The sequence below is a fragment of the Heterodontus francisci genome, chromosome 14, assembly GCF_036365525.1.
Source record: "Heterodontus francisci isolate sHetFra1 chromosome 14, sHetFra1.hap1, whole genome shotgun sequence".
In the NCBI taxonomy this organism is placed as follows: domain Eukaryota; kingdom Metazoa; phylum Chordata; class Chondrichthyes; order Heterodontiformes; family Heterodontidae; genus Heterodontus; species Heterodontus francisci.
This window is the reverse complement of record NC_090384.1, coordinates 67,303,244-67,330,193: the sequence shown is the minus strand read 5'-3', so window position 1 is coordinate 67,330,193 and position 26,950 is coordinate 67,303,244. Positions and strand designations below refer to the sequence as shown.

The following is a 26,950-nucleotide window of genomic DNA, read 5'->3' as shown; positions in this document are numbered from 1 at the left end:
TTGTCCCTTTACTCTGGCACCACAAATCTGGTTAGATGGCTGTCACTGGGATCTTTTTGGAGCAGTTCCCTTCTGGCAGACTTTCCAGGAGAAATGTGCCATTAGGGGTTTCAGCTATTACACTAGATTCTCAGGTTTCTCAGAGGCGGAGAAAGGCTGAACTAGTGTCTTCTCTCTTAACAGGCTGACCCCCAACTGACTCAAAAACAATCCAAAACGAAACCAACTCTTGACCATAAATCTTGACATGTCACTTCTCTGTAAACAAATCCCCTAGTCACCAAGGCTCGTGCTGTTTATTTGGCTTAAGGCATGTGACATCCATTAAGGGTTTGTTTTTAAACAAAGTTCCCCAAGTCCTTCCAGTAAAAAAAAAACAAAGTCCAGCATCTATGGAATCTCTACAGTCCCAAATGAATCCATCGCCACAATCTTCAAACACGAGTCCTCAAAACATTTTTAAAAATGGAAACATTTTCATAACAAAAGCTAGAAACAGCAGCAGACCAATGAGACTTGAGGGTCCAGGTACACAGATCATTAAATGTCAGGTACAGAAAATGAATTAAAAAGGGTAATGGAATGTTGGCCTTTATATCTAGAGGAATAGTGTTGAAGAAAATCCAGATTGTGCTCAATTGTTGAACAAATTCTCCGGACTCAGACGTTGAGAACAAACTTTTTATTGCATGATATCATGGGGGAGCACACCTTACCTAAATGCAGTCCAGTGCTGCTCCCGCCAACTACAAATCGCCGTGGACTTATATAGTATAAAAGCAGAGCTAGCAGTTTCACAATTAAGCATAAACCACAGGACAACCACAAGACCACCTGCAGCTCTGTGCCCTTTGCAATGTCCGAGGTCAGTAGAGCGTTAGTTCGAGCATAACAATCTATTGTTCCCTATTTAACGTACACACTCCAGGTACTATATTTGGCCGTTACTTCTGGCTAGGTTGCACAAACATGATAAAAGCGGAAGAGTCAGTAACGAACACTCTGCTTTCACTTTCCCAAAATCCATCATGAGCTCTGTCCCTTCCTAAGCCAGATGATTGTGGTCAGTTGCTCTGTCTACATTTCCTGATGATTGGTTAGGTTAGCTACAAGCTGCGCCCTGTTTCTCTATTTTTACAAAGTTAAGAAATAATTAGCAAAGCTCAGAAAATTCTCCAACAAATAGAATGCAAGGGGTTAGAAATTATGCTTCAACTATACAAAGCCCTGGTTAATCCACACTTGGAGTATCAAGTGTAGTTCTGGGCACCACACCTAAGGAACGATATACTGTCCTTGGAGGGAGTGCAGTGTAGATTTATTACAATGATACCTGGACTCCAAGGGTTAAGCTACGAGGAGAGATTAAACAAATTAGGGCTGTATTCCCTGGAATTTAGATGGTTAAGAGGTGAGTTGATCAAGATGTTAAGGGAAACAGATAGGGCAGATTGGGAAAAACTATTTCCACTAGTTGGGGAGCCTAGGACTAGGGGGCATAGCCTAAAAATTAGAGCCAGACCTTTCAGGAGTGAAATTAGGAAACACTTCTACATGGAAAGGGTGGTAGAAATTTGGAACTCTCTTCCGCAAACTGATGTTAGATCAATTATTAATTTTAAAATAGAGATTGATAATTTTGTTAGCCAAAGGTATTAGGGATATGGGACAAAGCAGGGTATATGAAGTTAGGACGCAGATGTACCATCAGCTCATTGAATAAAGAAACAGGCTAGAGGGGCTAAATGGCCTACTCCTGTTCCTAGTTGAGGTTGGGGATCAGCTATGATCTTAAGCGGCGAAGCAGGCTTGAGGGGTCACATGGCCACCTCCTCCTGCTATTTCCTATTAGTTTTAAGCTAATTCAGTTTTAAACTCGACCAATGCTATCTAATTCTAACCAGGAATTCTAGCCAGTAGCCAATGCTAAAGTTGTGGTATGGAAGGGTCCACTACTGGCAATGTATTTTTAAGCTGAACAGTTGTCTTAAATTCTAGGCAGATGCACTTATTTAACTGTTCGACCCGTTCTGCTGGTTCAGGATCTTGGAAGCTGGAATAAAGCTTATTGATTTTTATCGCTAGTCTGCCATCAGCCAAGTGATAGTTTTGCAACACTGAATAAATAGCAATACCTCATTAAACCATTTTGACAGAGTCTACTGGGTGAAATGGATCAATTTCAAGTTCAACAGTAGAATTAAACTCTGCCATGAGACTGGCTATGCTGCAGGGACTTCCAGTAAATATGATGGAGGTGGTTGTAAAGCATCAGCTGATGAGTGGGAGATCCTAGGCTGGTCACTGCTTACTTGGTCAACTGTAAGCCTATTGGGTACAAAATTTATTAAAAGTTGGGTAAGAGATTTAAGTGTGCTAATGGAATGAAACAATGCAATGTTATGAAATGTTTTCCCTATTATGTGAACTTTTTCATGCAGTCTTATTTATGGGCAATGGAGATTAAAAAGAATGAGGCCCCACAGTGGTATCAGAAATTTGAGACAGATGACCAAATGTAAGATTTTGGCTCATCAGATTCAACAATTTAAACCACAGTCCTTGCCTAACAGAATTACCTGGATTCACTTTGCAGTTATAAGAACTGAAGCACTCTAATTTTGTTAACTGTGGCATTAATACTAATGTTACAAAGAGAAATTAGACTTTTTTCAGTCATATCTTCAATGCCAAACATCACCAATATTCAGATAGTATTTTAACTACTTAAAATTTAACTGTAGTGGGGCATTGCTACTTAGTAATAAAGCAATAGGGCTGCACAAATAAAACATTTTTAGAACAAATCTGAAAATAGTCTGACTCACTAACTTTATTCATAGCTACATAAAAGTAACAGTGGCACTACTGATGAACATACTGCACCAAGAATGGGTTATTTGCCTGCTTCTCTGCCCCACCCCACCCAGTGCGTGTTTCTAATCTCAGCTGGGGAGGCACAGACTGGAGTTGAGATGCATTCCCTGAGGAAAAAATTGGATGGTGTCTACTAACATTGACATCAGAAGCATTACAACGAGAGGCCAGGGGCAAGAAAAAGCAGCTTTAAAAAAAAAGTTTTAAAAGTTTCACAAGAGAGAATACCTGACCTTGCATTGCTCGATCTCAGTGGCATCACAACATATGTAATTGGCATCTAATTAACGTACTGTTCATATAAACTAAACCTTATTTTAAAAAAAAGGAATGATGGTTTGAGAATAGACCGAGTGAAAAATTGACTAGCATTTCACTATGCAAGATTACCAAGAACAGAGGCATCCAAATTGTCTTTCTGGGCTGCATTGGTACCATGGCTGCATATAAAATTTAAATGTATGTTCCCATGAAGCTACAGATACTAACTGTTCTTGCTGCTCAGATTTAGGGTTTAGCCACACTCAAACTAGCTTTCCACATCTCTAGGTCTACAAAATTCAAACATAATGAAACATATAAGTGCTGTCATGCCAACTTGCTTTGTTGAATGATAGCTTTTTAATACACTGACTGGAGATCTGAATTTATATTTTTTTTGAAGAAATTTAAAAAGAACAGATAAAAAATGACTTTGCCGGCAGCTTAGGATGGCCACCTAATTTGCAACACTGTATCCTACATTGCAAGACTTGTGAGGAGGGAGATAAAATGTCTGCTCATTTCCCAGCAAGAACCAAGACCCAGGACATTTAAGCTGTTCTTTTTAGCAAGAGAGAAATACTGCTAATTGCTATGATGTGACAAGCCTCTCCCCATCTGTGGTTTTAAGTTGGTGTTTTCTCTGCACCAGAAGAGAAGCTTCTGGACTCTAACACTTGCAGACCCAAAGTAGGGGGCCCCTCTCTCTCTCTCTATTGCAGCTTGAAAGCTTCAAATCCTGCCTGTTGACTGACCATCTTTGCAAACTCCGGCTACAATCGGACACCCTGTTGGAGGAAATCACCCACATCTCTGTCTCCAAAAGACCTACCAAACCAATTATCTATCTCTTCAAACTAAAAGCCTCAGGACCACCAAATTCAGCTAGAAGCCAGCCGAATCACCAGACCCCACAGGCTGTATACCCCCTTTTTTTCTATAGACTCTTAACTTAGCCAATCTACCTTTCCCCACTCTGTAACCTATTTGTGTGTGTGTGTGTAAGTTGGTGCATAGTTTATTACTTTACTTAGTTTGGTTTAGGGACAATAAAGTTAACCTCTTTCTTCATTAAACTCAAGAAAACCTGTCCAAGTCGTTCTTGTTATGATTATAGCAAGTAAATAATCAAACACCTACTGAACTGGCCACTTTAAGAATTAAACTTGTTGCGGTCAAACAAGGAGGGTAAAGAGGGAAGCTCTTTGACCCCCTCCTCACTTGACCATAACAATGCAAACAGAATTGAGTTGCCCATATTTGAAAGTCTGGATTGGCAGGGTTTGGGAAAATAAATACCCTTATAGGATCCATCTTTGGCCTCCTTATCTCGAGAGACAATGGGTAAGCGCCTGGAGGTGGTCAGTGGTGTGTGGAGCAGCGCCTGGAGTGGCTATAAAGGCCAATTCTAGAGTGACAGGCTCTTCCACAGGTGCTGCAGAAAAATGTGTTTGTCGGGGCTGTTACACATCACAGTTGACAAAAGTGGTTAGGCACAAAATGAATGTCGCTTTTAATTTTTCCAGGAGTAGTCATATTTGCAGCATTTTACGTTCAATGGAAATTACAGGAAAAGGGACCCGTGAACTAAATTGCGAGGTGTAGATCACATTAGAACAAAGATAGTTTGCCTCAGTACCAATTTTTTGTATTTCGAGGGAAATCTGGGAGTAATGTGGCTAAATTTTAGAAAAAAACGTAACCTTGCATATAATCAGCCACTCAGTCTGGTACGTTTCTCCACCTTTGTTGCTTAGAAGCAACTATCTTAGAAGTAACAATCACAGTAGTGGGTTTTCGTTCATGCTTTCGCCAGTAGAGAAACCCGTTTGCTCAGAAAAAAAAAACACTTGCTGCAATATTATACCTCTCATTCCCAAGGCATATTCCATTTTCAACGCGCGTCTGCAAACTGAACTTCAGAAAATAATTATACAACTACGTACACGAAGATTAATATTAATACAATCTTTGCTATACTTAAGCAAAACCCTTTCGAAGGTCCTGTGGCACTGATACAAATCCATAAATTCTTCAACTCAGCCGAACTTCCATTTGTTTGTGGGGGGAGGCGAGGAGAGTGAGCGAGCGTGGAAAGGAGAAGAATAGCCCGCCTTTATCGCTTCTTATTGGTGGGAGGGAGTGAATGATTTCGCAACATGAATGGATAAGCGAGCAGGGCTGCTAGGGTGATTGGCTCGGACGCTCTGTCAATCAGAAGGAGAGCCCGGGCTTCCGCTGGCGAGTTCGGTTGGCGCTGGGGAGGGGATTGGCAGTGGGAGGAGGGAGGGAAGGAAGAAGTGGCCAGCAGGGAAAGTGCTGGCGACAGGGCAGCGAGCTGAAGCAGCTTGAGTGTGTGGCGATACATTGTAACTATGGGGCCTGAGTGAAACATTTTCACTTGTTCCTCCAACTACAAATGGAGACTTTATTACTAACGTTGATCGCTTTTAATCACTGCTTGGTTGCAACAGGTAGGTGTGAGTTGTGTGTGTTTGTTATCTGTGATCAGACCGTGGAGTCCGCGTTGTTGGCTCATTCCGTCATTACTTGTAGTAAATGAAAATTTGAAGAAAGTCCATTGTTGGATGTGTTTTGTGGCAGATCAATAGTGTTCAGACCTATCATTGCAATGCGATTTTTTTTTAAAAGCCGTCTCCGCGATAAAAAGATCTTTTTCAGTCGAGACGCCAGTTCTTCAATGGTTTCCTGGATCGTAAATGTAAAATTGTGCCTTTGGTAAATTGAAATCGGTTGGCTGTATGAAAAGTTTCTTTTGGGGGAAAGAAATTACACTAAGGCCACAAAGAGTTTAAGACGTGGTGTCGGGTGTCACTTCCCGGTGTTCTGAAAAGTTCGTCAAAATCTAAGACGCGACCTGTATAAACTCGTAATAAATGTAACACAAGAACGCACCACACGTTCGCCCAAATGTACTTGCCTTTGTGAACGTGAACTATGTATTTGGATTAGTAAGATCAGCTTATTTGTTTATTGTTGATGTGTTTGCATGTGTGCGTGTGATATTTCTGTTTCAGAAAGTGATGTCTGAACAGATTCAAGGAGTTGCAAGTTTCAAAATGAACTAGTCGTGTTGGATAATGAATAATATGCAGTGCACAGAAACTGGAGACGTACAGTTTTTCAGGGAATCTGGTGAGGTAGTGAATATGTCAGAAATTTAAAAAAAATTTGAAAAGTAAACATTCAAGGGGAGCACAATTTTCTTTTGATAAAATGTATTAAGGAACTGGAAAAGCAAAATACTGCAGATGCTGGAAACCTGAAATAAAAACAATAAGTGCTGGAAATACTCAGTAGGTCTGGCAGCATCTGTGGAGAGGGAAGCAGAGTTAACGTTTCAGGTCAATGACCTTCCATCAAAACGAATCGGAGATCATGTACATGAAGTTGTTGGTAGGAACCAAAATAGTTTATTGTGCTGAGCTCACTCCGATCCAGGCTGTGTTATTTGTATCAGTGTTATTTTATTGAAAGGTTGTTTTGATATAACTAGGTCTGATATGACCTAAACTTTCTAAATCATCATATTTTTTGTACCTCATAATGACTTGTTTAATTTCACCAGATGTGATGGATTTTCTTGAAAGACGTTTAATATAAAGCTACATTTTGAATTATATTTCTGTACTGTAACTTTAAGGATTATAAATTGGAAAATGTTCTGTGGATCTTTTCACTTATCTAACCTTTTATTTACCATTATTAACATATATTAATTTAATATCTACTGTTACAAAGTGTGGATATATCACAAAGGCTGGAAATAGTATTCCAACTTGTGTCAAGTGTGGGAAATAAAATTTAAGTTTCCTTACCATATTGTCATTTAACTATTGTATTTGTAAAATGTAAATTTCTTCAGTTTTAAAGGCACTTGACCATGGGCTGAGCACATATTTGGGGTCCTGAGATTCAGATGTAGCTTAGCTCTTGCGAAAACTTACTTTTTGTGTGCCAAATATTTGATGTTGTGCTAAACTAACTGGAAAGTTTGTAAATTCTATATGAAGCTTGTTTTATGGCATGCATTTAACTGTCCCAGCTTCATAACATTAAAATAATGATCAAACTATATGACATAAGTTTGAAAGAATTTCAAATAAAATGAGTATGTTACCTGTTTACAATAGTTGGATGTTGGTGGCTGAGGGTGGCTGATAAATTCATTTGACACAGTGTTTAATTTTTCCATAAACCACTTTTCCACACTTCAAAGGTGTGTGTATATATGGTTGATTAATTCTTAACTTTATTGTATGTAAATAATTTATTGAGTGTCCTTGTAATGAACAAGATTTCAACTGTCAGATTATATATTTTTGATCGGTCACTTGCACCTAAGAACAGTACAACCTCATAAGAGAAGCGTTCCCTTGTCATGCAATGATGTTTTAGAGGCATTAAATAAGTTTAAAGAGCTTGATGGCTCAGTGCATTTATTCAGCTAAGCCATACAATCCAATAAGGCCCCAAGTTTGTTTCTGCATCCTGTGCTGAGCTAGCTAATCTCAGCCAGGCAGTGGTACTTGCTCAGGCTAGGGAAGGGAAAAATCAGCCAGAATTCCCACTATTGCTCACTTTTTTTTACTCGTTCGTGGGATGTGAGCATCGCAGGCTAGGCCAGCATTTATTGCCCATCCCTAACTGCCCTTGAGAAGGTGGTGGTGAGCTGCCTTCTTGAATCGCTGCAGTCTTTGGGATGTAGGTACACCAACAGTGCTGTTAGGAAGGGAGTTCCAGGATTTTGACACCGGGACAGTGAAGGAACGGCAATATAGTTCCAAGTCAGGTTTGTGTGCAGCTTGGAGGGGAACTTGCAGGTGGTGGTGTTCCCATGCATCTGCTGCCCTTGTCCTTCTAGTTGGTAGAGCTCACTGGTTTGGAAGGTGCTGTCGAAGGAGCCGTGGTGAGTTGCTGCAGTGCATTTTGTAGATGGTACACACTGCTGCTACTGTGCGTCGGTGGTGGAGGGAGTGAATGTTTGTAGATGGGGTGCCAATCAAGCGGGCTGCTTTGTCCTGGATGGTGTCGAGCTTCTTGAGTGTTGTTGGAGCTGCACCCATCCAGGCAAGTGGAGAGTATTCCATCACACTCCTGACTTGTGCCTTGTAGATGGTGGACAGGCTTTGGGGAGTCAGGAGGTGAGTTACTCGCCGCAGGATTCCGAGCCTCTGACCTGCTCTTGTAGCCACGGTATTTATATGGCTACTCCAGTTTCTGGTCAATGGTAACCCCTAGGATGTTGATAGTGGGGGATTCAGCGATGGTAATGTCATTGAATGTCATGGGGAGATGGTTAGATTCTCTCTTGTTGGAGATGGTCATTGCCTGGCACTTGTGTAGCGCGAATGTTACTTGCCACTTATCAGCCCAAGCCTGGATATTGTCCAGGTCTTGCTGCATTTCTGCACGGACTGCTTCAGTATCTGAGAAGTCACGAATGGTGCTGAACATTGTGCAATCATCAGCGAACATCCCCACTTCTGACCTAATGATTGAAGGAAGGTCATTGATGAAGCATTTGAAGATGGTTAAGCCTCGGACACTACCCTGAGGAACTCCTGCAGTGATGTCCTGGAGCTCAGACGACTGACCTCCAACAACCACAACCATCTTCCTTTGCGCTAGGTATGACTCCAACCAGTGGAGGGTTTTCCCCCTGATTCCCATTGACCTCAGTTTTGCTAGGGCTCCTTGATGCCATACTCGGTCAAATGCTACCTTGATGTCAAGGGCAGTCACTTTCACCTCACCTCTTGAGTTCAGCTCTTTTGTCCATGTTTGAACCAAGGCTGTAATGAGGTGAGGAGCTGAGTGGTCCTGGCGGAACCCAAACTGAGCGTCACTGAACAGGTTGTTGCTAAGCAAGTGCCGCTTGATGGCACTGTTGATGACACCTTCCATCACTTTACTGATGATTGAGAGTAGGCTGATGGGGCGGTAATTAGCTGGGTTGGACTTGTCCTGCTTTTTGTGTACAGGAGATACCTGCGCAATTTTCCACATTGCAGGGTAGATGCCAGTGTTGTAGCTGTACGGAACAGCTTGGCTAGGGGCGCGGCAAGTTCTGGAGCACAGGTCTTCAGTACTATTGCCTGAATGTTGTCAGGGCCCATAGCCTTTGCAATATCCAGTGCCGTCAGCCTTTTCTTGATATCACACGGAGTGAATCGAATTGGCTGAAGTCTGGCATCTGTGATGCTGGGGACTTCAGGAGGAGGCCGAGAGGCACTTCTGGCTGAAGATTGTTGCAAATGCTTCAGCCTTATCTTTCGCACTGATGTGCTGAGCTCCCCCATCATTGAGGATGGGGATATTTGTGGAGCCACCTCCTCCAGTTAGTTGTTTAATTGTCCACCATCATTCACAGCTGGATGTGGCAGGACTGCAGATCTTCGATCTGATCCGTTGGTTATGGGATCACTTAGCTCTGTCTATCGCATGCTGCTTACGCAGTTTGGCACGCAGATAGTCCTGTGTGGTAGCTTCATCAGGTTGACACCTCATTTTGAGGTATGCCTGGTGCTGCTCCTGGCATGCCCTCCTGCACTCTTCATTGAACCAGGGTTGGTCTCCTGGCTTGATGGTAATGGTAGAGTGGGGGATATGCCGGGCCATGAGGTTACAGATTGTGGATGAGTACAATTCTGCTGCTGCTGATGGTCCACAGCGCCTCATGGATGCCCAGTTTTGCAATGCTAGATCTGTTCGAAATCTATCCCATTTAGCACGGTGATAGTGCCACACAACACGATGGACGGTATCCTCAATGTGAAGGCAGGACTTCGTCTCCACAAGTACTGTGCGGTGGTCACTCCTACCAATACTGTCATGGACAGAAGCATCTGCGGCAGGCAGATTGGTGAGGACGAGGTCAAGTATGTTTTTCCTTCGTGTTGGTTCCCCCACCACCTGCCGCAGACCCAGTCTAGCAGCTATGTCCTTTAGGACTCGACCAGCTCGGTCAGTAGTGGTGCTACCGAGCCACTCTTGGTGATGGACATTGAAGTCCCCCACCCAGAGTACATTTTGCTCCCTTGCCACCCTCAGTGCTTCCTCCAAGTGGTGTTCAACATGGAGGAGTACTGAGTCATCAGCTGAGGGAGGGCGGTAGGTGGTAATCAGTAGGAGGTTACCTTGCCCATGTTTGACCTGATGCCATGAGACTTCATGGAGTCCGGAGTCGATGTTGAGGACTCCCAGGGCAACTCCCTCCCTACTGTATACCACTGTGCCACCACCTCTGCTGGGTCTGTCCTGTCGGTGGGATAGGACATACCCGGGGATGGTGATGGCAGTGTCTGGGACATTGTCTGTAAGGTATGATTCCGTTAGTATGAAAATGTCAGGCTGTTGCTTGACTAGTCTGTGGGAAACTCTCCCAACTTTGGCACAAGCCCCCAGATGTTAGTAAGGACGACTTTGCAGGGTCAACAGGGCTGGGTTTGCCGTTGTCGTTTCCAGTGCCTAGGTCAAAGCCGGGTGGTCCGTCCGGTTTCATTCTTTTCTCCACAGATAATACCTAACCTGCACAGTATTTCCAGCATTTTCCATTTTTATATAAAATTACCATACTCACTGAGGCCAGCTGGCAGGACAATCCATTATGGCAGGTTTTCTGGACCACTGTTCTAGCCATATTGTGGACCAATTGTTCCCATTAGTTTAGTGATGCCGGGTGTTCTGTCCGGTTTCATTCCTTTTTATAGACTTTGTAGCGGTTAGATACAACTGAGTGGCTTGCTAGGCCATTTCAGAGGGCATGTAAGAGTTAACCACATTGCTGTGTGTCTGGAGTCACATGTAGGCCAGACCAGGTAAGGACAGCAGATTTCCTTCCCTAAAGGACATTAGTGAACCAGATGGGTTTTTACAACAATCGACAATGGTTTCATGGCCATCATTAGACTAGCTTTTTAATTCCAGATTTATTAATTTAATTCAAATTCCACCTTCTGCTGTGGTGGGATTCGAACCCATGTCCCCAGAGAAATACCCTGGGTCTCTGGGTTACTAGTCCAGTGATAATACCACTACGCCACCGCCTACCCTGGAGGTAACAAAAGCCTGGATGAGGGTTTCAGCAGTAGATGGGCAGGGACAAGTGGCATTACAGAGGTGCAAGTAGACAAATGCATTACAGATATGGAAGTAGACAATTAAGTTGCCAAGGTTGTGCACAGTCTGGTCAGCCTGAGAGAGTGGCCAGGGGAGGGGGATAGAAAAAGTGGCTAGCAAATGGAGTTTGTTGGGTGGGGGGGGCGGGGTTTCAGTCTTCCCAATATTTAATTAGAGGAGATTTTGGCTCATCCAGGACTTGATGTCAAACCGTTTGACAGCACAGTAGCATTGGAAGGGTGAGAGAGGTGGTGGTGAGATAGAGCTGGGTGTCATCAGGATACATGTGGAACATGTGTTTACAGATGCTGTTGCTGAGGGGCAGCCTGTAGTTGAGAATTAATATCAGGCCAAGGATTCCGGTTGTAACGGTACACAGACATAAAAAGACGTGATTGTAAGAGATTCTCTGGCCATGGCTGTGCTGGTACAAGTGGAACCAGGTGAGGGCAGTCCCACTCAGTTGGATAATGGAGTAGAGGCATTGGAGGATAATGGTGTAGTCAACAGTTTGACAGCTTGTGAAGGGTGAAGAGGGATAGTGCATCATGGTTACGGTCATATAGGATGTCATTTGTGATTTTGATTAGGGCAATTTCAGATTGAAGACGTTTAAACATGGAACAGCAGAAAAGATGGGCACAGATTTATGAGGCAACAACACATTCAAGGACTTTGGAGAGGAAAGAGCGGTTGGAAATGGGTGATCTTTTGCAAGGACGCTAAGGTCATGGATGGATTTTTTGAGGAGGAAGGGGACAGAACCTGAACAGCTGGAACCAATACAATGCCAGGTAGCATGGAGGCCAGGAAGGGAAGTTGTATTGTAATCAGTTTAGTGGGGATAGGATCAAGAGTGCAGGAGGTATGTCTCATGGACAGGATGAGCTCAGAGAAAGCATGAAAGAGCTAACAGTGAAACTAGAGGAAGATGCAAGTTCAGGGCTAGGGCAGATGGAAAACCTAGAGGAAGTTTTGGCTTGGTGGGGAGAGGAAGGGAGGGATGTGACAGAAGCAGCTGAACTGATGGTCTTTGTCACTAAGAGTGAGACCATGAGCTGCTCCTGTGAACATCAAAATCTATTGAGATGTGCTGTGTTGTTCTTGCATCTCTTTCCTGCTATGAATGCTGGGTGAAGTGTTGCTTAGGGCCTTTACTTCCTGTGAAAACCTCTCTGCTCTACCCCTCTTCATAATTGGCTTCATTATCACAGAATGTATTACGAGGATACATTTTTCAAAGGATGCACGAGACCAGACTTTACCATTTCTATATTGTTCACCTTTTAGAAGTTTTTTTTAAACACATCAAGGATTTAAGCATGAGTTTATAAGCTATACAACAACATCTTACATTTATATACTGCCTTCAACATAATAAAATATCCCATGACACTTCATAGGAGGGTTAGCCAACAAAGTTTGGCTAAAATAGCCAACAAGCCACATAAGGCGATGCTGTCCACAGGACTGTCACTGACCTCATCTCCTCTGGAGATCTTCCCTCTACAGCTTCCCACTTCATAGTCCCACAACCCCGACAGCCCACCTTCCTAAAATCCACAAACAGGACTCTCCTGGCAGACCCATTGTTTCAGTCTGCTCCTGCCCCACTGAACCTATTTCTTCCTATCTTGACTCTATATTTTCTCTCCTGGTCCAGTCTCTTCCCACCTACATCCATGACTCTTCCAAAGCCCTACATCATTTTGACAATTTCCAGTTTCCTGGCCCCAACTGCCTCCTCTTCACTATAGATGTCCAATCTCTCTACACCTCCATCCCCCACCAGGACGGTTTGAGGGCTCTCCGCTTCTTCCTGGAACAGAGGCCCAACCAGTCCCCATCCACCACCACCCTCCTCTGCCTGGCTGAACTTGTTCTCACATTGAACAACTTCTCCTTCAACTCCACACACTTCCTTCAAGTAAAAGGTGTTGCCATGGGTACCTGCCTGGGTCCTAGCTATGCCTGCCTTTTTGTGGGATATGTTGAACATTCCTTGTTCCAGTCCTACTCCGGCCCCCTCCCCCAACTCTTTTTCCGGTACATTGATGACTATATTGATGTCATTTCCTGCTCCTGCCCCAAACTGGAAAACTTTATCAACTTTGCTTCCAATTTCCACCCTTCTCTCACCTTTACATGGTCCATCTCCGACACTTCCCTTCCCCTCCTCGACTTCTCTGTCTCCATCTCTGGGGATAGGCTGTCCACTAATATTCATCATAAGCCCACCGACTACCACAACTACCTCGACTACACTTCTTTGCACCCTGCATCCTGTAAGGACTCCATTCCATTCTCCCAGTTTCTCCGTCTCCAACGCATCTGCTCTGATGATGCAACCTTCCACGACAGCGCTTCTGATATGTCTTCCTTTTTCTTCAAACGAGGATTCCCACCCACTGTGGTTGACAGGACCTTCAACCGTGTCCGGCCCATTTCCCGCACCTCTACCCTCACCCCTTCCCCGCACCTCTACCCTCACCCCTTCCCCTCCCTCCCAGAACCGCGACAGGGTTCCCCTTGTCCTCACTTTCCACCCCACCACCCTCCACATCCAAAGGATCATCCTCCGCTATTTCCACCATGTCCAGCGTGATGCCACTACCAAAAGCATCTTCCCCTCCCTTCCCCTGTCAACATTCCAAAGGGATCGTTCCCTCCGCGACACCCTGGTCCACTCCTCCATTACCCCCAACACCTCGTCCCCTTCCCATGGCACCTTCCCATGCAATTGCAGGAGGTGTAACACCTGCCCTTTTATCTCCTCTCTCCTCACTATCCAAGGCCCCAAACAGTCCTTTCAGGTGAAGCAGTGATTTACTTGTACTTCCTTCAATGTAGTAATCTGTATTCGCTGCTCACAATGTGGTCTCCTCTACACCGGGGAGACTAAACGCAGATTGGGTGACCGCTTCGCAGAACACCTCCGCTCAGTTCGAAAGCATGACCCTGAATTCCGGTTGCTGGCCATTTCAACACTCCCCCCTGCTCTCATGCCCACATATCTGTCCTGGGCTTGCTGCAGTGTTCCAGTGAACATCAACGCAAGCTCGAGGAACAGCATTTCATTTACCGATTAGGCAGACTATAGCATGCCGGACTGAACATTGAGTTCAATAATTTCAGAGCATGACAGGCCCCCCTTTTTATTTTTTTTTAGTTTGTTTCATCATTTTTTTTACCATGTGCCTACCCACTATTTTTCATGTTTGTGCTTTGGACCAGGGCAGTTCATTTTTCTGTCACTTAACACCCTCTCTGCACTAACGCTTTGTCTTTCAACACACCATTAACGTACCGTTTGCCTTTGCTCCATGACCTTCTGGTCAGTTATTCTCTGTGACCCTCTGTCCTATCAACACTTTCCCTTTTGTTATCTCTTGCCCCACCCCCACTTTATTTGCTTAAAATCTATTACATTTCTGACATTTGCCAGTTCTGATGATGGATCACTGACCTGAAACGTTAACTCTGCTTCTCTCTCCACAGATTCTGCCAGACCTGCTGAGCATTTCTTGTTTTTATTTCAGATTTCCAGTATCTGCATTATTTTGCTTTTATTTTATATTAAGGTGATATTAGGATAGATGACAAAAAGCCTGGTCAAAGAGGTAGATTTTAAGGAGTGCCTTAAAGAAGGAGAGAGAGTTAAAGACGCTTAGATTTTTAGGGAGGAAATACCAGTGTTCCGAGTCTTCGCTGCTGAAAGCATGGCTGCCAGTGGTGGAGCATTTGAAATAGAGGATGTGCAAAATGCCGGATTCGGAGATGAACAGAGGGTAAAAGTGATTTGCTGAGAACACTGGAAGAGGATTTTCCTATGCATTAGTTAAATAATAAGCACATTGTTTCGAAACATGATTCTGATTTTGTTACATGTCCTACACAGAGAAAATATTTCCCTATTTTTCTTTGCATTTGTATTATAAAATAATTATAAAATTCTCGGTAATCAGTTCAAAAGATGTAAAGAATTCCTAACCACAAATCTGTAAAAAAAAAATTGGCATCTCAACTGACACAAGGGAGCATGATGCTTATGCCAGGAAGAAGTGGCAAAAGATAATTCAAGAAGGCATTTATACCAATTATCTCAGTGTAATTTCAAGGCCCTGTTACCTTCTCTGATTTTGAACACTAAAAATGTTTTTAGATGGGGACTTTTTCTTTTCAATTATGATACCTGGAAAATTATAGGCCCCTTGCACTTCAAATTATTTTACATAGCAGCTGCTTTGAACATTCTGCATCTGTTGAAGTCTGTTCAAAAGGTGCATGATTGATTTATGGTGCTTCTGAAATTTATATTAAGAAACTCAAAGAAAAAAGGAATGCTGTTTGTTTCATTTTTTTCTGTGACCACCTCAGATTTTAACTTTTTATTGTCAGTAGCTTTGGTTGCTTGTTCCTGTGATCACACCAGACAGATCGGCTGTTCCCATTTCCCTTGTGACTACACTTGATACCAGAATCACTTCTTGACAGATAGTGATAATAACTTGCCCAGCTGCACTTTATTTCATAAGTTTGTTTTATTTATAAGGAGGTAGAAACATTGAACCATGTGCATAATACTTCATGTGAACTTTACAACACAGAAGTCTGATGTTATTTATGGCTTGCAATTAAATATTATCTCACTGTAAGATTTACTGTAACTGTACTCACAGTGCCTATGGTTGGTAGATGTTTCTAACTGTAATTGATAATGGGCTAATAGTTTTGTAGCTGGTCTAATAAAATTGCTATAATTGCATTTTATAACAAAGGCACAAAATTAACTGTTATTGTTATGTAAGAGTGTTATCACTGTGCATGTTTAATGTATTGTTTCTGATATGTTATAGGGAAAATTACACTTGATTCTTCCGTGTACTATATTTTAAATTGCTCCCATCACTGTAAGCATTAGTACTTCACTTTACACAGATTCGTATAGCTCATTCCAGACACAAGCCATGTTTGAAAGGGCAAATTTTATGTCTGTTATCTGCAGTAAGAATGACAAAGTTGCCTGTCAACATAATGTAAGAAATGTCCTGCTTTGTCTAATGAGCAGGTGTTGATACAATGGGCCAGATTTTGCTGTACTATCTAACAGCATTTAACCCCATCAACATGTCCTTCTATTTCTTTCTGTCTCATGTGCTTATCTAACTCCACCCGCACCCCCCCCCCCCCCCCCCCCCCCCCCCCCGAAGGCATTTATGCTATTTCCCACAATTGCTCCGTCTGGTAACAAGTTTCACACTCTAACCACTTTCTGTGTAAAAAGGTTTCTCCTGAATTCCCCATTGGATTTATTAACGACTATCTTACATCTATGGCCCCTAGTACTGGTTTATCTTGCAAATGAGAATATCTCTACTTCTGCCCTATCAAGCCCTTTCATAATTTTAAAGACCTTTATCAGGTCACTCTTCAGTCTTTTTTTTCTGGCAAAAAGAGCTTGTTCAATCTTTTTGGATAGGTATATCCTCTCAGTTCTGATATAATTCTGGTAAATCTTTTTTGTACGGTCTCCAGTGTCCCTGTATGCTTTTTATAATATAGAGACCAGAACTGTTCACAGTATTCCAAGTGTGGTCTAACCGAGGTTTCTATAAAAGTTTAACATAACTTCTCTGCTTTTCAATTTCATCCCTCTAGAAATGAACCCCAGTGCTTTGTTGGCTTTTGTATGGCCATATTAACCTGCATTGTTACTTTTAGTAATCTGTGACTTTACAAGCACACATGGTCCATTTTTAACCAGGATATCATTTTCAGATTAAAACCAAATCTAGAAATTTAAAATGGGTGAAGAGAGATTTGGGTTGAATTGATTGAAAAGGCTACCCCGAATGGCTCACATTTGAGTAACGGCCAATTGGGTGAAATACCAGAGCAAGTCTGGCTTGTGGAGCCATACCACTAGGAAGGAGATGATGAATATTGGTGAGGAAGAAAAAAATAGTTGAAACCTCAAACTGTATGCCTTGGTTAAAATTTATTGAACAATGTGGATGAAGCCCAAGTATTTGGACTGTATGCATGTGGATGCTGGCAAGACGTGATGTGCTTTGATGAAGATTAAGGGAGGAAAAGCTGTGGTCATATCACTATTTCAAGCAATTTAAACGGAGAATATAGAAGAGAATCATTTCGATATGATCTTCCAATGGGTAGTCTTATCAGATAAAGTAGAAGTGATCATAACTTAAGATAGTTGAGTGAAAAATGCTGCTTCTGTTACCATTCTCAACAGAAGTTGACTATGTGTAGTTCCCAAACCATGGAAGCAGGGCCCGATGCAACTGGATTCCAATTCATGCTGATCTTTCTATCTGCTCTATCATATTTGAATTTTGTGGGCTAAATTGGTAGCTAAATCATGAATCATAACATCTAATTCTGTTAATATCGGCTGCTTCAGATGTATGTAAACTAATGGGAACAATTGGTCCACAATATGGCTAGAACAGTGGTCCAGAAAACCTGCCATAATGGATTGTCCTGCCAGCTGGCCTCAGTGAGTATGGTAATTTTATATAAAAATGGAAAATGCTGGAAATACTGTGCAGGTTAGGTATTATCTGTGGAGAAAAGAATGAAACCGGACGGACCACCCGGCTTTGACCTAGGCACTGGAAACGACAACGGCAAACCCAGCCCTGTTGACCCTGCAAAGTCGTCCTTACTAACATCTGGGGGCTTGTGCCAAAGTTGGGAGAGCTGTCCCACAGACTAGTCAAGCATCAGCCTGGCATAGCCATACGCATGGAATCATACCTGACGGACAATGTCCCAGACACTGCCATCATCATCCCCGGGTATGTCCTGTCCCACCGGCAGGACAGAGCTTGCAGAGGTGGGAGCACAGTGGTATACAGTCAGGAGGGAGTTGCCCTAGGAGTCCTCAACATCGACTCCGGACCCCATGAGGTCTCATGGCATCAGGTCAAACATGGACAAGGAAACCTCCTGCTGATTACCACCTACTGCCCTCCCTCAGCTGATGAGTCAGTACTCCTCCATATTGAACACCTCTTGGAGGGAGCACTGAGGGTGGCAAGGGCACAGAATGTACTCTGGGTGGGGGACTTCAATGTCCATCACCAAGAGTGGCTCGGTAGCACCACTACAGACCGAGTTGGCCAAGTCCTAAAGGACATAGCTGCTAGACTGGGTATGCGGCAGGTGGTGAGGGAACCAACAAGAGGGAAAAACATACTTGACCTCATCCTCACCAATCTGCCTGCTGCAGATGCATCTGTCCATGACCGTATTGGTTGGAGTGACCACCGCACAGTCCTTGTGGGGACGAGGTCCCGCCTTCACATTGAGGATACCGTCCGTCGTGTTGTGTGGCACTACCATCGTGCTAAATGGGATAGATTTCGAACAGATCTAGCAATGCAAAACTGGGCATCCATGAGGCGCTGTGGGCCATCAGCAGCAGCAGAACTGTAGTCGACCACTATCTGTAACTTCATGGCCCGGCATATTCCCCACTCTACCATTACCATCAAGCCAGAGGACCAACCCTGGTTCAATGAAGAGAGCAGGAGGGTATGCCTCAAAATGAGGTGTCAACCTGATGAAGCTACAACACAGGACTATCTGCGTGCCAAACTGCTTAAGCAGCATGCGATAGAGCGAAGTGATCCCACAACCAATGGATCAGATCTAAGCTCTGCAATCCTGCCACATTCAGCCGTGAATGGTGGTGGACAATTAAACAACTAACTGGAGGAGTTGGCTCCACAAATATCCCCATCCTCAATGATGGGGGAGCCCAGCACATCAGTGCGAAAGATAAGGCTGAAGCACTTGCAACAATCTTCAGCCAGAAGTGCCGAGTTGATGATCCATCTCGGCCTCCTCCTGAAGTCCCCAGCATCACAGATGCCAGACTTCAGCCAATTCGATTCACTCCGTGTGATATCAAGAAACGACTGAAGGCACTGGATATTGCAAAGGCTATGGGCCCTTACAATATTCCGGCAATAGTACTGAAGACCTGTGCTCCAGAACTTGCCGCGCCCCTAGCCAAGCTGTTCCAGTATAATTACAACACTGGCATCTACCCGGCATTATGGAAAATTGCGCAGGTATGTCCTGCACACAAAAAGCAGGACAAGTTCAACCCGGCCAATTACCGCCCCATCAGCCTACTCTCAATCATCAGCAAAGTGATGGAAGGTGTCATCAACAGTGCCATCAAGCGGCACTTGCTTAGCAACAACCTGCTCAGTGACGCTCAGTTTGGGTTCTGCCAGGGCCACTCAGCTCCTCACCTCATTACAGCCTTGGTTCAAACATGGACAAAAGAGCTGAACTCAAGAGGTGAGATGAGAGTGACTGCCCTTGACATCAAGGCAACATTTGACCGAGTATGGCATCAAGGAGCCCTAGAAAAACTGAAGTCAGTGAGCATCAGGGGGAAAATGCTCTGCTGGTTGGAGTCCCACCTAGTGCAAAGGAAGATGGTTGTGGTTGTTGGAGGTCAATCATCTGAGCTCCAGGACATCACTGCAGGAGTTCCTCAGGGTAGTGTCCTGGGCCCAACCATCTTCAGCTGCTTCATCAATGACCTTCCTTCAATCATAAGGTCAGAAGTGGAGATGTTCACTGATGATTGCACAATGTTCAGCACCATTCGCAACTCCTCAGATACTGAAGCAGTCGGTGGAGAAATGCAGCAAGACTTGGACAATATCCAGGCTTGGGCTGATAAGTGGCAAGGTTCATTTGTGCCACACAAGTGCCAGGCAATGACCATCTCCAACAAGAGAGAATCTAACCATCTCCCCTTACATTCAATGGCATTACCATCGCTGAATCCCCTACTGTCAACATCCTAGGGGCTACCATTGACCAAAAACTGAACTGGAGTAGCCATATAAATACCGTGGCTACAAGAGCAGGTCAGAGGCCAGGAATCCTGTGGCGAGTAACTCGCCTCCTGACTCCCCAAAGCCTGTCCACTATCTACAAGGCACCAGTCGGGAGTGTGATGGAATACTCTCCACTTGTGTGGATGGGTGCAGCTCCAACAACACTCAAGAAGCTCGACACCATCCAGGACAAAGCAGCCCGCTTGATTGGCACTCCATCCACAAACATTCACTCCCTCCAGCACCGATGCACAGTGGCAGCAGTGTGTACCATCTACAAGATGCACTACAGCAATGCACCAAGGCTCCTTAGACAGCTCGTTCCAAACCTGCGACCTCTACCAACTAGAAGGACAAGGGCAACAAATGCATGGGAACACAGCCACCAAGTTCCCCTCCAAATCGCACACCATCCTGACTTGGAACTCTATCGCTGTTCCTTCACTGTCGCTGGGTCAAAATCCTGGAACTCCCTAACAGCACTCTGGGAGTACTTGCCTCACATGGACTGCAGCAGTTCAAGAAGGCAGCTCACCACCACCTTCTCAAGGGCAATTAGGGCTGGGCGATAAATGTTGGCCTAGCCAGCGACACACGCATCCCATGAATGAATAAAAAAAAGAAACAGAGTTAACGTTTCAGGTTGATCTTTCATCAGAATTTTATGATGGACTTGCAGCTGGCTGTGCTTGCAGTGGCATTAGCCTGACATTTGTGTAAAGTCCTGGTTAAAAATATAAAACAAAACTTTGGACACTTCTGATCTAGAGGTACCAACCAGGTTTTAATTAATTAGTTTAGCTTTCCCATTCATATGTTGCTTGGAGAATGTTTGTTTATTTAATGAGTGTTGCCCCCCATCATATTGAAATAAAAGCTTGATTGAAAAGAGGACCCTTATTGATCATGTCCCATTCGCTCAATATATGAAACCAAATATTTCATTGTATTTCTTGGGTATCGCCTCCTGTTCTAAATGATGCAGATTAGATCCTAAAGCTCCTTATCTTGTATTCTGTTTATACCAGTTAAAATAGAAAACATTAATTATAAATTTTGATTGTAAGGGTGAAGTATATGGGTGTGTGGATAGTGAGTGATTCTGGTGATGCCGAAACATATTTTTGTGCCTCCCATCACCCACATTAATATACTTTCAATTATATTTTGATAAAAGCTGAAATATATTTTATGGAGATGTGTGGTATGGTTGGCGGGGCATCCTATATATACCATAAATTTGTTAAAATAACTGTTTTAGAAAGTTCATTGAAAACTTTGCCACACTTGGAAAAAAGTAAATATTACACAATTAGCCTGTGTTTTGTACTAAATAGCATTGTTCACTTCACTCACCTTTTGCCTCACAGGGTAAGGGTACTAAACAGCTGTTAATACCTAGGAATGATGGAAGGCCCAGGTGGCTCTGTGAAACCAGACTTCTGGGCTTTGCATATTGGAACAGGACAATAAGCTACTGACTTTTGAGTCCAGATAAATTTAACAGATTTTCTGAAGGCAGACAGTTTGTAAGAGAGGAAACCGGCAGTTGCAGCCTCTAGGCAGGCTGTAGGATGGGAACCCAGTGGTTGCAGCCTCAGTGCAGGTTGTAAGGAAGATAGCCGGCGGTGGCGGCCTCGCGAGAAAGGGAACACCTGCTCTTGAAAGCTTGATACAGCGAAAGGCTGCGAAGACTTGAACCTGTTTTGAAAGCTGAAGCTTGCGGCGAAGTAGAAGACCAGCAGGATCACCAGAATATGCCTCATTCACGGATGTCCAGGTGCTCGGAAAAGTGAGTGAAGAGGACATTAATTTTGAAAAGGTCTGGGAGATCCAACCCATTGCTACTGGGAAGAGTTTGGGACTTTTAACCGCAAAAGATTTCACCATCATAAAGGATCGTATAATGTATAAGTGTGGTGTGAGGTTTTAAGTATTTTAATAAGTAAAGAAAATATCTTTCTTTGTAATGTGGGATATCAGCTCCTTACACAGTACTATTTGGTTAATGGGGATTTCTTTTAATTTAGTTGTTACAGTAAGAGTCTTAAAACGTGAAATCTTGTGTAATTCTTTATATTGATCTGGGGGTTCATATCTCATATTTTAACGTTAATGGTCTCACTGAGCTCGTAACATGTCTATTGTATTTCACACAATTTCTACCAAGGTTTCATTCCCCTGCTATTTAACCCAATTTATTTAGTATATGGACATAACAGTAAATGTTACTCTGTCCTTACAATGTGAAGCATTATAGCAGTTATTGGTACCAGTGCAAGGCTGATCTCTCCAATGAATAAACACCTGTGTTAAATGAGTTCTAAAGAAGTACACCTTTACCGCTGTGCATATTTATACTATATGGGAATTCAGTGGTGGGCGTAAAAGATCCCATGGCACTATTCAAAGCAGAGCTGGGGAGTTATCGTCGGTGTGCTGGGCAATATTTATCCCTCACTTTAAAAAAAAAATGATTATCTGGTCATTTAGTGCTGTTTGTAGGGCCTTGCTGTCCATCAGTTGGCTGCCACATTTCCTACGTTGCAACAGTGACTACACGACAGAAGTGTTTAACTGGCTGTAATGTTCTTGGGGACGTCCTGAAATCATGGAAGGGGCCATGAAAGGCGCTAAATAAATGCACGCTCTTTCTTTCTATAGTTAACTTGAACACTAAAAATGATAAAATGTCTGCTTCAGCAGCAATGTGAGTAATGGATGAAAGGTTTGTAATTTTTCTCTTGCATTTGTGGTCTTTTAAACCTGCTATAGATCTTGTCATAGGCACTAATTGATAAATGTTTGTCTACAGAACAACAGTGATAGCACGTCAGAAATAATCCATTGGTTGTAAAGCGCTATAGGACATCCTGTGGATGTGATGAGGGCCTATTTAAATGCAAGTTCTTTCTTTATGTTGTGTGGTGGCTTTGTGCTTCTGTCAGTCTCCTATAACAGTGCCTGATGGGTGTGTTGAGAGGTGCTTTTAGAGGTATGAAGTTGTGTTATTTGTGCAGCTGGGGGAATGGGTGCAGCTATGGGAAAGCTGCATTGCTTTTGTGAACTTTAAGGTGAGAAGGAGTTTGAGAACTTGCCAAAGCATCAGTCATGTATTAATAAAAAAAATTAGTATTTGAAGTTCAGACTTTAACTGTCTAATCCCATCTATTTTTATCTTTATTGATTCAACTGAAATAATCTTTTACTTTTAAACGGGAACTTGGTTAGAAATTATGCTTTTCATAGAAGATAGGGTAAACATTAGTTTTGCTTGACATTGTGACATAGCCTTCAACAAATTGCTCCACCAGCTAATCTTTATTGTCAGCTTTTCACCTACATAATAACAGTCACTGCACTTCAAAAAGCCATTTATGGTATTATCTGTTGTGAAAGACACTAAATAAATTCACTACCATAAATAAATGTATGTTTTTGTTGGTTTTGATACTGAAAACTGGCCAGCTAATGAAAGAAATATTGATAACTGCATATAACAGGGAGAATACAGACTGTACAAACAGGGATATTGAGGTTGGGTTATGGCTTTTTGTATTTATGTCGTGTTCATTAATAGAATGCTATCTTTCCTGCCCTTTGATTTACAGACATGAGGAAAGTGTTCCCTTTCTTGCAGATATATTATCCAGATGAAAAGACAGTTGAAACTCTTTAGACTGAAGCACGTGGTTGAAGAAGTTTTTTTATGTTTCTGTATTCAGATAAATGGAAAATAAAGGATTGAGAGCAACAGTTTACTGCTGAGAGACCACCATGACACTGGGGTCTGAGTTTTAAGTTTGAGTAGATTATGAAGACCATTACATAGTTTATTTTGCTACCGCCATCTTCTGATTTGTAGCAAATTGTGTTTGGTTTTCTCAGTTGACATGAAGTAAAATGTATACGAAGTATTTGTAGCATTACTTTGAACTGTTGATATTATGGGGGCCTGGACAGGGACAATTAAAACAGCATCAATGGGAAAATAAACCCATGCTTCTCAAACTACAGCTTTGGTCTAAATCAGAATCAACATGTTTTTGTTTCTGCAAATGCATACAGACTCTTACTTTTATTGTTCTAAATTTCTGCGAGTTTCAGTCCATTCCTTTTTAAGATCTGCATTTGCTGGAAGTTTGCTTTAAGCCCTGTTCCATGACCAGAATACATTGAGTGATCAACATAAGCTTGATTTTTATGGAAAAGACGAAGATAATCAGATTGTGGCTTTATAGGTTGGTCCGTATTTGATGACCATCAGCCGTCTAACAATTGCATTCTAGTTAAATAGGCTCCAAGTATATTTGTGCGTGTGCCTATTTCTAATTGAGGACACATTGGAGGCTAGTTTCCTTGGGACTATTAGCAACAGCAGCCATATATGCTTAAGATTTATCCCACTCTGATTAGTTCTTTCCAGCCATTGATATAGATAAAAATGCTTAGCTGTGTCATTTGAAAGGTTTTTTTTGTAAGCCTACTGAAAAAGCTTTCAGAATCACCAATTGTGATGTAGCCATTTGTTACACAGTGGCAAAATGCTCAAATTATGTTTTTTCTGAGTATTTTTGTGGTTTGCTTCTTGAATTCGTATAGTGGAGTCTGTAATTGACCTTGCAGACTTACGTAATTATTTTTTTAGAATTGGTCTGTATCTTCAGTCTGGGTAGTTGTCTGAGGGAGAAAGTAACCTGTGAAGGTGCCAAAAAATACATGTGGGGAGAGCAAGCTGGGGGGCTTGAAAAAAACAAGATAATTATATAGCATTTTCTCAGATTGGCAACCATTGAACTATGCAATTAACCAGGGATAGTGCATGGCACGTGGGGGAACATAAGTGTGGGATGCCTGCTGAGTAAGTTACAGCAAAGAGAGCTGGCATGTATGAGGCTGCAAATTAAATGCAGATTCAAGGCAGACACAATTAATAGAGAAAATGGTATTGGGACCAGTCCAGACACAATGCAAGTTAGCTTTAAGGAGGCAGGGAACAGTTTAAAAGGCTCTTGTTCCAAAAGGGAAAACCACACACACAAAAATTGTTTGATGTTTCTATGACAGACTATGGTTTCAGGAAACTGACATTAGTAGTTGCAGTACAAACCTTGCATGCGCTTCTGTTGATTAACAGGAAAGGTCTGTCTTGCTCTGGATGGTATGACACTCAGTTTGTAAATTGGGTTCCTGATTTTTCACTAGGGAATGGAAGGGTGATTTTGTGAGGAAATACCTCAGACAGAAAAATTAAGAATGCTAATACTCATATGGCTTGCCTGTACAAAAGAGGATGTTTTAAAAATATTTAAGAGACGCTTTTGTTACCTTGGGCAGCATCATGATTCCATGATCATTACACCAATGATGCTCCCTCAATCCCAGAACTGCATATTGATCAGCTATAATCATTGCTTCTTCAAAATATATTTTTTAAATTCCAAAATTCACTTCCATTTCTGTCATCAACCCCATATATGGCTGGTACAGGGGGCCATCAAAAAAAACAAATTTCATCATAAGTGTGTGATTTTTGTTTGTTAGGAATTTTTTTGTTTGGTTTTCTTTCTTTTTGTTCCTTCCCTTTTTCAACTGCTTGACCTGACATCTCTGGAACCAGCAGCAAGTGTGCCAACAGTTCCCAGGTTGTACCATTGTCCCTTATAGGAAGGTGATATATTTTCCTATCAGATATGGCAGGTAATTAATGAAAACTTTAGGCTTTGCCATGATTTCAAGCTGGACTCAATATGACTCAAAACATCTGACCTTTTAAGTTTATGCTATTCATTCCAATTTGTTTGAGAGTCTCAAAATTTCTATGAAGAATTGAAAAAAAATGGAATCTTTTTGGCGATATATTTCCACACAAAATTCAGGAATCTATTGTTATACAACCAGTGGTGCTACAATTGTCCATGTAACACTTTCTTTTGTAAAGTGAAATGAGATGATATCTAAATTGTCTGGCATCCAGTACTGATGAGCAGAAATTTCATCCAACTGAATATTAGGAATCTCAAAAGCCGCTGTCTTTGGTCCTTGCTACAAACTCCGTTCCTTAACCTTCAACTCCATCCCTCTCCCTGACAACTGTCTGAGGCTGAACCAGACCGTTCACAACCTCAGTGTCGTATTTGACATGGACATGAACTTCCGACTGTATATTTCACCAACACCAAGACCTCTTAATATGCCAGAGCATATGACTATGACTATTCCAGAGCTCTCCTGGCAGGCCTCCCATCTTCCTCCCTCCATAAACTGGACCTCATCCAACCTTCTGCCCATATCCTAACTTACAACCAAGTCCTGTACATCTATTGCCCCTGTGCTTGCTCCCAGTCTGGTAATGCCTCTGTTTTAAAATTCTCATCCTTGTTTTCAATTCCCTGTATGGCCTCACCCCCTCCCTATCTCTCTAACCTTCTCCAGCTTCTGAGATATCTGCGCTCTTCCAATTCTGGCCTCTTGCGCCTCTCCCTATTTTACTACTCCACTGTTAGTGGCCGTGCTATCAGCTGCCTAAGCCCTAAGCTCTGGAATTCCCTCCCTAAGCCTCTCTGCCTCTCTTTCCTCCTTTTAAGATGTTCCTTAAAATCAACCTCTCTGACCATGTTTTTGGTCATCTTGCTAATATCTCCCTTTGTGGCTCGGTGCCAAATTTTGTTTTATAATGCTTCTGTGAAGCGCCTTGAGACATTTTACCAAGTTAAATGTGCTGTATAAATGCAAGTTATTATCTTCTAGCAGTCAAATGATTCTGCTATTAAAGAATTTAG

The 26,950-nt window shown here is 42.6% G+C and overlaps 1 protein-coding gene and 1 long non-coding RNA gene across 3 annotated transcripts in view; one reads left to right on the top strand and one right to left on the bottom strand.

Annotated features, from left to right (window-relative positions):
* The window catches only part of LOC137377095 (uncharacterized), a 36,158-nt gene extending 30,920 nt beyond the window's left edge, over nt 1–5,238 (bottom strand). Inside the window, exon 1 of one of the 2 annotated variants that reach the window (XR_010976361.1) lies at nt 5,085–5,238. This is a non-coding gene — a long non-coding RNA (uncharacterized lncRNA). The remainder of the gene's footprint in view (nt 1–5,084) is intronic. The other variant, XR_010976362.1, reaches the window with a different exon arrangement.
* Nucleotides 5,239–5,427: 189 nt separating this feature from the next.
* The window catches only part of LOC137377096 (low-density lipoprotein receptor-related protein 5-like), a 270,969-nt gene continuing 249,446 nt past the window's right edge, over nt 5,428–26,950 (top strand). Inside the window, exon 1 of the mRNA XM_068046392.1 lies at nt 5,428–5,612. Within this exon, the coding sequence (XP_067902493.1) occupies nt 5,558–5,612 (55 nt within the window). The 5' untranslated portion in view covers nt 5,428–5,557. The remainder of the gene's footprint in view (nt 5,613–26,950) is intronic.